Genomic DNA, 13464 nt, shown 5'->3' with positions numbered 1-13464 from the left:
CATTGTCGACAAATATTGTGAAAATTCATTAGCATGATCAATGTCTTCACATAGATGAAAAGCATTACTAATTAATAATAACGTATAATTAAAAATAAATTGAGCATATTTGTTATTTGAGAAGTGTGTATCAAACTGGTAGCTCTCACATTAATCGGTACCCAAGAAGTAGCTCTCCGTTTTAAAAAGGTTAGTTACCCCTGCTTTAGACAGTTTATCCTCACCCACTGCTGGGAAAGTCTGAAGTGATCGTATTTTTGTTTTAAGGTTGGCATATGGGTAAGAGGGGGTCCTGGTTTTGTTCACAGTGGTTTCGGTGGTCGCAGAAGAGAAGAGTGTTTCTACAGGTGGTTTATCAACTCCGCTCGCCTGTGAGAAGCATTTTTTTAAAATTTAGGCACTTTTGATGCATCCCAATTCACACATAATCCATTTTAAATAGTACCCAAAAAGAAGAATTAACGTCTCTTAAATCAAAAGGTGCATCCCAAATCGTATACTAGTTTGCATATAATCAGAAATAGTTTGCACCATTTTGTTGTATGAATAGGCCCAATACCCATTCTATCCATTAGCCCTTCCACTTACCCATGAAGGGGTAGTGGTGTTCCAATTCTTTTTAACTTGAAGGCGTAGGGCTAAGGGGAAGAGCTAGAAAGCCCTTGAAACTGAGATTTTTTTAGGATACTCGAAACCAAGGGATGCGAAAATTTCCCCATGTACACCATCTACAACCACAATATGGCTGTACTTGGAAGTCAGGAGATGCACAAATAAGTATTTTTTGTGATTATTAGGAATTTTTACAACAGACAAGCATATGTTTTAATAAATTCATAACAAACAGTTCAAACAGTGTTTTACCGTCATGCTTTAAAAAAAAATAAAAAAATGATAAATTTTGCTATTTATAATCTATAATAATAACTTCTGCATAGTAATCCAACATACTTTCAACATACTTTCACATCTGTCACTCGATGACACTGGAATACCCTTTCAGAATAGTCTAGTGGAAATTAGAACACAAGAAAAACATGTTGTTTTCTTGTGTTTACATAGATGAATGTGGCCATGTTGTAAAAGCACAGCATAGTTACAAGCTTATTGCCACATTAAATTATCATTATAACATGACATTGTTGCCTTCAGTGATTTCCTGAAGATAAATGGCAAAATATAAATGCCCCATTTAAATCCACCAGAGGCTGCTGTTGACTGCCTGCCTGCCTGATTGACTGACTCATAACCCCACCCACCCCCTTCCGTAAACCCAACCAACAGTGTTTTCAAAAGCAATCCAGAAACAGAAAAGCCCTCATGGCCGCCTGATTTTTACCACGTTTTCAAATCTTACCACATTCTAACCCTGTTATTTACTTGTATATTTATTTTTTTGCCTTTTGTTTTTGTTTTACCTGCTTTCTGGAATCGTTCTGTACCGGATTCGAACCCTGTCGTCGTGGTTAACTCTTCTATGTGTCTCAAGTTTGTTGACATACATGGCGAGCTTCTGAGCAAACTGTTAACAGCGGTAAAGCTGTCCACACAGCAAGCAGTCAGCTGGTAGTGCGAAAAGAAACAAGCCATCGGTGGTGTCGTACTGCCCGGTAGCATTCATTTTAAAGCTCAGGCTACATAATTTGCGCTCTCCAGACATGTATACGGGGGTACCTTTTCACAATGAGACTGTGTTGAAATTTCTTTCACGTTCCTACCATATTTTTACTGGTTAAATTGTGGGACACACCTCATAAAAATCCCTTCCATCTGGGTCATGGCACCAATGTAACTCAAATTGCCATGTTCAGCATGAACTTTGGACACTCTGAAAAGGATGTTAAAGACTGCAGTTTTTAGTGCCAGATGCCAGTCTGCCACTTTAGGCCAGGACAGAGAGTTTATGTGTGCAGTTAGCCTCTGTTCTAGTTTCTGAACTATATTCACATCTGTGTAAAAGCAATGCAGTTTCCATTTTGAGAGACACCAATAAGGTGCTTAAAAACCAAATATTTAAAGTCTAAAAATTGCACCTTTAGCAAAATATTTCAGCTTTTCACTGGTGTATCTGGGTCACATTCAAGTCTCCATGTTATGTTTACCTAATATGCAACTTACAGCAATTGTGAGTTCTATTTCAGGAGCCTTTTCACCTTTTACTTTGCAGGAGTGTGATGAGAACATTATTGAAAGCAATATTCATCTTTAATAGCACTAAACATGAATAACACATACTGTGGAAGCATCCATATATGTGCATGCAAAGCCAAGGTTTGGAAATTGAGATTTTCAAATGTATCCGGATTAGTATTTAGGGCCCGATGCCGGCGCAATTGATGACTAGAGCTTTACTTCATACTGTTTCAGCTGAGTCTTGTGCTTCATGTACCTGAAGGGTTGTATTACGATCATGACGAGCGCTCGAGAGCACAGTGTGTGTACAGCACGCTTTGTACTCTGTGTAGAGTCGCATTACAATAGCCGTCCTTACTCAACATCTGATTGTTGGTGATCGAGGATGAAAGGAGATGGCGTGTTTCACTCAAACCCCTTAAATGAAATGCACCAAGAGGCTTATACAGTATAGTGGCAAACAGTGACAACAAGGGTTGGATCCAAGTGCAGCTTTTATTAGAATCGTTAGGAGGGCAAAGGTTCAACAGACGTATGTAACAGACGAATGGTCGAGGCGGGCAGCGAAACAAACAGGGGTCAAAACACGGCTAGAATAGACAGGGAAATGCTTCGTAATGCTCACTTATAGACAAAAAAATTTAGCCTGCTTTTGTGTGTTATCAGGAGGTGAACTGAAACAGGTGCGTGACTGCAGGACATGATGGGGTTCGTAGTTCGGTAGAATAACTGGGGGTGTTCTCCAGGGCAACAGTGCTGGTGATCATAACAACAGTTGTAAACACTCAAAGAAGTCATTTTGAATTCTTATACAAGAAAGCTGATATAACCCTGGATTCAAACCAGGTTTAAGGCTAGTCCTTGAATAAGTTGCATGCATAAGCTGTCTTAAAAATTACATAAAATGAAATAAACAAAAAGTACATTAGTGCCATCCTCTAAGATTTTTTTCATAAATAAAAGCTGCTTAATTACCTAATTTAGTGAAGGCTTAGTTCTGGGTTAATATTAGCCCTGTTTGTGGAACCGGCTCATAAAGTTTTAAAGGTTTGATGAAGTATGGGAATCACTAGCACTTCGGTATGGGGAATTTTAACCACTAGTTTATAGGTTGGTAATTAGCACTTATAAAGCATACATTAATGCCTTATTACTGTTGGCCACACTCTACAAGTCCTAACATTATTCCAACTTAAACTTAACCCTTGTGTACTTTTCAAAATTAATACACTTTCATTATGTTCATGGTTGTTTTTGCCCCATTGACTTCCATTATAATGGCATTTTTTTATTGCAAAGCCATGGCACCAAATAATCATGCATTCTTTATTGTTGGGGTTGTCCCTGTTGGGAAAAGGTAAAATGAGTAATTTTTTTCCGGTTTATCATCAGTTGGCAGCGTTAACCTTTTAGACACCCTGTGCTAAAGTTTATTTTTTGTTTTTTTAAGGTTCTATGGAGTAAAGCAGCACATTATAGCATAAATACACTTACTTTGTTTACTATGTTCTGAGAGCTGAGCTGCTCTTTTTGATTTTCTCCAACATTTCTAGATAAGTGCGCAAATGTCTCAATACTTTATATAGAAGGCAGAAACTAAGCTTTTTTTGCACTGCCGCTGATGATAAACAGTTAAAATTCTAAGTTTAACAATCAAGTATGCATGATTATTTGGTGTCATCATGACTTTCAAAAAATTTATTATATTGAAAGTCAATTGGGCAAAAACAGCAAACAACATAACAAAAGGTAGTCAATTAGAATTTTTTTTCAAAGCATTGTTATTTCAAAGTTGTGGCCAAATCGGAACTCGAATCACCACAAAGTGGATGAAAACTTCTTCAGCATCACACAAGGCTTAAACAAGTATCTTTCTGACTATTAAAGGGCCCCTGTGATACATTATAAAAGGTCAGAAGATTATAGAAGGTTTGGTTTGGCAGAAGTCATAGTTAATAGCAAATGTTTGAGTGTTTATTTAAAGTCTATTTATGACAGTATTGGCTACTAGTAAAGCTACACAATAAGACTCTTCTGTATGGCTGAAATTGGAAAAAAAATATGCAAATATAAGCATATACAATATTTACAAATATATACAAATATCAATTATGAATATAAAGTTGAAGTCAGAATTATTAGCCCCCTGTTTACTTTTCCCCTAATTTCTTTTTAACGGAGAGACACTTCTTAAACACATTTTTTAAACATATGAGTTTTAATAACTCATTTATAATAACTGATTTATTTTATCTTTGCCATGTTGACAGTAAACAATATGTTACTAGATATTTTTAAAGACTTTTCTATACAGCTTAAAGTGACATTTAAAGGCTTAATTATTTTAATTAGGCAGGTTTGGGTAATCAAAAATATATAGCTTAAGGGAACTAATAATTTTGTCCTTAAAATGGTGTTTACAAAATTAATAACTGCTTATATTCTAGCCAAAATAAAACAAATAAGATTATCTCCAGAGGAAAAAAATATTATCAGACATTCTGTGAAAATTTCCTTGCTCTGTTAAACATAATTTGGGAAATATTTAAAAAAGAATAAAATCAAAGGGGGGTAATAATTCTGACTTCAACTGTATACAGTATTTCTTGGGCAAAGAAAACGCTATTCAACATTCAGATCTTTTATTCACCTTTGCATGATTTGTGGTTCTGTTAAAAGCTGAAATCCAGTTTTCAGTCCAGTTTCTATGTTTATTCTCGAGCTCTTCTTAAAACTTTTCACTCTTCACATTATTTACTTCTAAGGACTTACAACCTTGTTTCCACTACAAGAATTGCAGGTCTTAATTTGGCGATTTGGACCTGCTTGATCAACCCCATAATTTGTACCCTGCATGCAGACTTGTATTAATTACACTTGTTTATGTGTTACAGGGACTTGAATCCTGATGAAACGTACACCTATCATGTGCTGACAGTGTCTAGAAGAGCTGAGAGTGAACCATCTCCACCTCTCGTCCACCAGCTGGGCTCCCCCTACTGTGGAGATGGACTGATCCAAAAGTCAGTGCGCTCCCTATAATTATACTCTTTATTTTGAGTTGTGACAATAAGATTAGCTTGTTCATGTAACTCTTTTAATGACTTGTTGAAATGTGCATTGCTTTCAGATATCTTGGAGAGGAATGTGATGACATGAACTTTGCTAATGGAGATGGCTGCTCAAACCAGTGCAAGAAAGAGCCGCTGTTCAACTGTGTTGGTATGTTTTTCTCATCTATTGATCGAAAACAAATAGGTCATTTTTACTTTTCTGCATCTCGTACATGCTGTTAGGGGTTTAACTTCGGAAAGGCGACAGTAAAACAGCTTATAATTATAATCATTTGCATCCAAAATTGCAAATTGTACTAAAAAGGGTACATCTGTTGTTTAATTGAATTAATTTTAATTAATTTAATTTAATTTCATTTTATTTTATTTTATTTTATTTTATTTTATTTTATTTTATTTTATTTTAATAAAGTAAAATAATTGACAGAAATTTGGTTTGGAATTAACATATAATAAATATCTTTCAGTTTGTGGTTCTTTGCATGTATATTTTTCTCAAGCTATTAATGATGAATTTCTATGTGAAAGGCTATTTGTAACAGTATTGCTATTAGGCTATATAGACTACATCTAAAGCTAGACAAAAAGACACTCCTCTATACTGCTGACACGTTAAAAAAAAAAAAACATTAACATTTAAAGACGTAGTGTTTCTTGGGTAAAGAAAATATCACCTTTGCATTGTTTTTTGGTCCTGTTGTACTACAAAGTGTACATCTGTTTAAAATAAAATAAAATAATTGAAAAAAATAATAAATCCAAAAATAATATAATAAATTAGTAAATTATTGAAAATAAATCAAAAGAAGCAAATGTACATCTGTTTAAAATAAATTTAAATAATTGATTAAATTAAAAATTTATTGAAAATATGATAATTAAAAAACAAGTGCACATCTGTTTAAAGTAAAATAATATAATTAATTAAATTAGAAATTATTGAAAATAAGTAAAAACATAAACAAGTATTTTGTTTATCTGTTTAAAATAAAATAAAATAATTAAATTATAAAATTATAAAAAATAAATTAAAATAATTACTAAAGAAACAAGTGTGGATTTGTTTAAAATAAAATAAATAAATTATAAAACTATTAAAATAATTCCAAAAGAAACAAGTGTACATCTTTTTAAAATAAAATTAAATTAAAATTAAATTAAATAATAAAATTTTAAAATAATTAAAAATAATTAATATATTTACAAAAGAAATAAGTGCTTGTTTAAAATAAAATAATTGATTCTCAATTAAATTAGAAAATTATAGAAAATAATTAAAATATTTACAAAGGAATCAAGTGCACATCTGTTTAAAATAAAATATTTAATTAATTAATCAAATAAATTTTTTTTAATTGAAATATTTACAAAAGAAACAAGTGTACATCTGTGTAAAATGAATAAATTAATTAATTAATATAATTAAAATAACTAATAAAATAATTTAAATAATTTTAAAAAGCAACAAGTGCACATCTGTTTAAAATAAAATAATTAATTAAATTAGAAAATTATTGAAAATAATTAAAATAATTTTTTAAGAAAAATTTAATTTAATTTAATTTAATTTAATTTAATTTAATTTAATTTAATTTAATTTAATTTAATTTAATTTAATTTAATTTAATTTAATTTAAACTATGACAAATAAATCATTTAACCTGTTTGCCAGCACTCAAATTTGGGGATTTACACCTACCTAACTTCAGTTTGCGCTACTTTACATTATAACTCAACAAGAAAACATGACAAAAAATAATAAAAAGTATAGTAAAGTGTTGCATGAGTTTGATTGATGCTTTGCTCCAGGAGCGTTTAGCTGTATTGCTCATTACTTCTCAGCGCTCTATTGATGCCAGTTCTGCTCGGTTGCCCAGCCATCAATCTCATGGCTTCAGCCTGTCATCAGTGTCACACAGTGTCCTAGTCTGACAATGTGTGAAAGAGCCAGGAAAGTTCTGTTGTGCTATCCCTTTATTGCGCAAAACTTGTTACCCGCTTGTGATGTTAATGGAGCGCTTTAAGTCGTGAGCTAATCAGTTTTGTCAAAACAATTGGCCGCATAATTACGGACATTTAAGTCCCCTCACAAAAGACTTTACTCTTTGCTGTAGAGCTCTAAGATCTGCCTAACGAGCACTAGTGCAGCTTTGTGGCACTTCCTCCTGTTAGCAGTAATGCGACAATCCCCCCTCTTTTCTTCGAAACGTGTGGACGGAAAGCTGGATTGGAGTTTAAAAAGACAGAGGGAAGAAAGGAAGAGCAGATAAGGAGGGCTTTTTGAAGTTGGGCTGTTGAATGTAGCCAACATTCATCTAGCTGAAGTCTTGTCTGACCTCTAGGACACCTCTGCAAGTCTGAGGTTGCACTAGTACCCGACACTGCTTAATTGGCAGTTCCGCTTTTCTTTTTTCTTTTTTTTTTCCTTTTTTTTTGGAGGTGGTTCAATGAGTTCACACTTCGCCGCCTTAAAGGAACAGCTCACACAAAAATCTAACTGGCTCGAATAAGCAATTGAAACATCACAGGGACGTTATGTTCATAAATGGATCATAGCAAAGATGTAACTTCAGTAATTCAGTACATCAGTGGTTCTCAAACTGTGGTACATGTGCCACCAGTGGTATGCAGGCTTCCTTCTAGTGGTATGTGGAGAAATCGCTGAATAATTAAATTAAAAAAAAGAACACAATTTTAACCCTTTGACAGGTACGATAACACCGATGTGATCAGTAAATTGATTTTAATAGTCAAAACCTTTTATTTTATTTTTAATTTTCTAATGTTTGTTATGTATTTTATCATTTGAAGCTAATTTCCTCCCTATATTTGTTACGGTTGTTGGGGGCGTATCTCATATTTTTATATCCCAATGTTAGACGTAGTGTTTCTTGGGTAAAGAAAATATCACCTTTGCATTGTTTTTTTAGGCCTGTTCTACTAAAAAGTGTACATCTGTATAAAATAAAATAAAATAAAATAAAATAAAATAAAATAAAATAAAATAAAATAAAATAAAATAAAATAAAATAAAATAAAATAAAATAAAATAAACAAGAAACAAGTGCACATCTGTTTAAAATAAAATAATATAATTATTTAAATTAGAAATTATTGAAAATAAGTAAAAACATAAACAAGTATTATGTTTATCTGTTTAAAATGAGATAAAATAATTAAATTATAAAATGATAAAAAATTAATTAAAATAATTACTAAGTAAACAAGTGTGTGTTTAAAAATAAAATAATTAAATTATTAAAACAAATATTAAAATAATTTCAAAAGAAATAAGTGTACATCTGTTTAAAATAAAATAAATAAAATAAAATAATACAATTAGAAAAGTATTAAAAAATAATTAAAATATTTACAAAAGAAATAAGTGCTTGTTTAAAATAAAGTAATTGATTTCTTAATTAAATTAGGAAATTATAGAAAATAATAAAATATTTACAAAAGAATCAAGTGCACATCTGTTTAAAATAAAATATTTAATTAATTTATCAAATTAGAATTTATCAAATTATAAATATATATATATATATATATATATATATATATATATTTTTTTTTTACAAAAGAAACAAGTGTACATCTATGTAAAACAAATAATTAAATAAATTAATAAATAATTAAAGTAAAAAAAAAGCTGAATAATTAAAGTAAAAAAAAGAACACACTTTTAACCCTTTGACAAGTAAGATAACACCGATGTGATCAGTAATTGATTTTAGTAGTCAAAACCTTTTATTTTATTTTCAATTTTCTAATGTTTGTTATGTATTCTATCTTTTGAAGCTAATTTCCTCCCTATATTTGTTACGGTTGTTGGGGGCGTATCTCATATTTTTATATCCCAATGTTAGACGTAGTGTTTCTTGGGTAAAGAAAATATCACCTTTGCATTGTTTTTTTAGGCCTGTTCTACTAAAAAGTGTACATCTGTATAAAATAAAATAAAATAAAATAAAATAAAATAAAATAAAATAAAATAAAATAAAATAAACAAGAAACAAGTGCACATCTGTTTAAAATAAAATAATATAATTATTTAAATTAGAAATTATTGAAAATAAGTAAAAACATAAACAAGTATTATGTTTATCTGTTTAAAATGAGATAAAATAATTAAATTATAAAATGATAAAAAATTAATTAAAATAATTACTAAGTAAACAAGTGTGTGTTTAAAAATAAAATAATTAAATTATTAAAACAAATATTAAAATAATTTCAAAAGAAATAAGTGTACATCTGTTTAAAATAAAATAAATAAAATAAAATAATACAATTAGAAAAGTATTGAAAATAATTAAAATATTTACAAAAGAAATAAGTGCTCGTTTAAAATAAAATAATTGATTTCTTAATTAAATTAAAAAATTATAGAAAATAATAAAATATTTACAAAAGAATCAAGTGCACATCTGTTTAAAATAAAATATTTAATTAATTTATCAAATTAGAAAATTAAAAAATATATATATATGTATACATATATTTACAAAAGAAACAAGTGTACATCTATGTAAAACAAATAATTAAATAAATTAATAAATAATTAAGTAAAAAAAGCTGAATAATTAAAGTAAAAAAAAGAACACACTTTTAACCCTTTGACAAGTACGATAACACCGATGTGATCAGTAATTGATTTTAATAGTCAAAACCTTTTAATTTATTTTCAATTTTCTAATGTTTGTTATGTATTCTATCTTTTGAAGCTAATTTCCTCCCCATATTTGTTACGGTTGTTGGGGGCGTATCTCATATTTTTATATCCCAATGTTGACATATAGTTAAATCACTTGCTTTTCTGACACACATAGCCTACTTTAACGCACTGTAAGCAGATCTAATTTCTAATTTAAATATGTAAATCCAATTCATATATTAAAAATAAGAGTTAATGTTTAGATTTCAAAGATACTCAAGTAAGTCATATGTACATGCAACATCTATTTCAGAATTGATCAAAAAGAGTTTATTTATGAATATGATGGCATATTGCTTTTATTTATGTGGTCCAAGGAACATTTCCAGGTTTTGATGAATAGCTACTATATGTTACTACTTTACATTTAAGCATACCTGTCAACATTGGGATGTGAAAATAAGGGATATGCCCACCATAATAAGGGACTAACCCCCCCACTAAAATTATTAAATATGTTCATTTGGAGCTGTTTCATTGTAAATAAACAGATAAATAGTCAGTAATATATTTTATTATTATTAACAAAAGAAAAAAAATAAATATTTACATTAGCAGCAAATACATCAGCAAACAGTTCAGCTTATTAAAATTAATAGCTATTATAAAGAAATAGAATAAAGCTATCAAATCTCATAAGCCATTTCCTCACTTTATAACGTACACATTCAGCAACCAATGAATCTCTTATTTATTTAGATTTTTTCTTTGATTACATTGAATAACCGGTGTCACTTTACCAATGCACACATCTAACAATATAATGAAGGCATTCGACTGCTTTGCTAACTTTTTATGCTCATTTAAGACGAAATTAGTTGTGCTTGGAAAAAAAAACCCATATATATTATTATTATATACAGATATTATTATTAATAATTATGTGTATATGTCTGTTTAAACATGCACCCAAAACCCAGACTTTCGCTCTGCTTCAAATCGCGTGTACAGAATCCGTTTGGTAAACAGCGTCTATTTATCACTATGAAGCGCGTCAGCTGACAGTCATGCACCATAATATGACTGTTTTGAGGATTGCATAGGAGGGGTGACGACACCTGTAATGAAAAGGAAAGGGAATCGCACCATTTTCATATTTATTTCAAAGTGTTTTCATGCCTAAACAAAGTAAAAGCACAGAACAGACTCACATTTAAGAGCAAGGGGCGGCCCCTGGTGGTTCGGCGGTATAGGTAGCCTATACGGAGGCTCGGCCCTTTAATGTTTCTTGCCACCCTTCAGATAAACACTGAAAATACGGGAGAAATACGGGAAAATATCTTTACGGGATGGTAGCAGGATAGAACTGTAAAATGCGGGAGCATCCCAGGAAAAAACGGGAGGGTTGACAGGTATGCATTTAAGTACAGCAGTTTACTTTTTAAGAACAGTGGCTTTTTTTATTTACTTTTAAAAGCGCATTTTAATTTAAACGTTAAAAACTTTTATTTTTTTATCTGTAAGCACAGTACAGTGTTAATGTTCAAACTATTTTTAATAGTTAAATTGGCTGACAATAATAAATATTTATAATAAGAAGACTTAATCTGCCTGATTGTTGAACTGTGCAGAACTGTAGCTGCTTAATTACGCCTACTACGCTACTGTATTTCAATATCTGGTCATTATGGTGGTACTTTGAGAGACACTTTTTTCTTTTTTTTTGAAGCGGTACTTGATGAAAAAGGTTTGAGAACCACTGCAGTAGAGAATTTAGATTTTATGTTTTGTTTTAAATGCAGTAGGCTGAGTTTTTCATTCCTTCATTTATTTTCCTTTGGCTTTGTCCCTTATTTATCATGGGATGAAACCGCCAACTATTCCAGCATGTGTTTTACGCCCTTCCAGCCACAAGCCAGCATTGCGAAACACCCATACACTCATACACTACGGCCAATTTTAGTTCATCCAATTCCCCTGTAGCGCATATCTTCGGACTGTGGGGGAAACTGGAGCACTCGGAAGAAAAACCCATGCCAACTGGGACTCGAACCAGTGACCTTCTTGCTGTGAGGTGACAGTGCTAACCACTGAGCCACCGTGTCACCCTATACTGTCAGAAATAAAGGTACAGGAGCTGTCACTAGAGCAGTACCTTTTCAGAGTCCACAGTGGTACCTCAAAGGTGCATATTAGTGTCTAAATGTAACTGAACAGTAACCTTTGAGGTTCACTGTACTTAAATGGGCACAGTCACCAAATCTCAAGCCAATAGAGCACCTCTGAGAGGTGGTGGAACGCGAGATTTGCATCATGGTTGTGCAGCCGACAAATCTGCAGCAACTGTGTGATGCTATCTTGTCAATTTGGGCCAAAGTCTCTAAGGAATATTTCCAGTACCTTGTTGAATCTATGCCATGAAGGATTAAGGCAGTTCTGAGAGCAAAAGAGCTACAACCCGGTACTATAGTAGTAGCATGTACCTAATAAAATGGCCAGTGAGTGTGTATGTCTATAAATAGTGTTCCACAATTATTTTTAAGTGTTCACTTATTGTGAAAAAAAATGGAGCTCTCTGCCACACAACATCTCAATTTTTGGTCAGCGACTCAGTCCAAAACAGCGGAATGCTTGAATATCTTGGCTGAGTGTTTTTTGTTTCATTTTGAGTATGTGTGTGTGTGTGTTACTCACAGTTATGTTGAACGATCCCCAAGACAAACCTCAGATCAAGCAGAACGTTCAGAGATCTGTGCTTACATCGAGCCTGCCCTTCTCGATGTTTTCCAGCGCTCTGTTTTTGACTGTGTCACGCGAACCATATACGATAACACAGTATTAATAAAACACTTCCTATGCTTTTTTAGTACAGGAAGTGATGTGACAAGGTGCAGCGTGGATCCTGCTGCCCTTTCACACATAGTAGCTTCCTCCGAATGATGTAGCCGCGGCTGCTGTGCCTATAACTTTACATATGCGTGTCCTTGTTCGTGTTGTTTGGAGCCGCCTGGGGAAAGAGTGTTTGGTTCGATAAGTGCAGATCCCGCAAACATGTTTCCTGCCTGCTGTTCATATTGATTGACACGTCGTAGTTAGACTGAACAGGTGACAGAAGCTGCATGTTCCCTTTGTGTCAGCTCTACTTCTCTATTTTTGCTGACACATCAGGGACTTGACACTCGAAAGGTACACTCAAAAAAAGTGATGTGTTCGCGGTATTTAACTTTTTTGTCAACAGGTTCCACATAACTGCGTTTAATGGCGAATTTCAGACTGCATGATTTTAGCCTAGATTTTGACTCGCCGACAGGTTTTGAGAAATCGACAACAAATGCCTGAAATCACAGGCAAATCGGTGCTCCTGCACGTGAGTGACAATCACACAATGTGAACTTACAAAGATGTGATCTGAGAGAATTGCTGATGAGTCGCCGATGATATCGGGAGCTGTCGGCGATTCAAATCATGCTGTGTGAAATGAGTTTTGTCTGAAAATAACATCAGAGATTTCTTACAGCCAATAAGAGAGCAGCATTCACTAGCATGGGTACCTGCAGGCCAGCGGAAGGCTGGGGGAGAAGTTAAAAAGCGCTCATTTTC

General features: G+C 32.3%; 1 protein-coding gene across 4 annotated transcripts in view; it reads left to right on the top strand.

Moving 5' to 3' along the window:
* pappab (pregnancy-associated plasma protein A, pappalysin 1b) overlaps nt 1–13464 on the top strand; it is a 252884-nt gene that overhangs the window by 143657 nt on the left and 95763 nt on the right. For all 4 annotated transcript variants that reach the window (XM_073949695.1, XM_073949694.1, XM_009301935.5 and 1 more), the window contains 2 exon segments: nt 5028–5156; nt 5264–5355. In XM_073949695.1, the coding sequence (XP_073805796.1) occupies nt 5028–5156; nt 5264–5355 (221 nt within the window).

The sequence above is a fragment of the Danio rerio genome, chromosome 5, assembly GCF_049306965.1.
Source record: "Danio rerio strain Tuebingen ecotype United States chromosome 5, GRCz12tu, whole genome shotgun sequence".
Classification (NCBI taxonomy): Eukaryota; Metazoa; Chordata; class Actinopteri; order Cypriniformes; family Danionidae; genus Danio; species Danio rerio.
The sequence above is the reverse complement of the archived record's forward strand: the minus strand, read 5'-3'. Positions and strand labels throughout refer to the sequence as shown.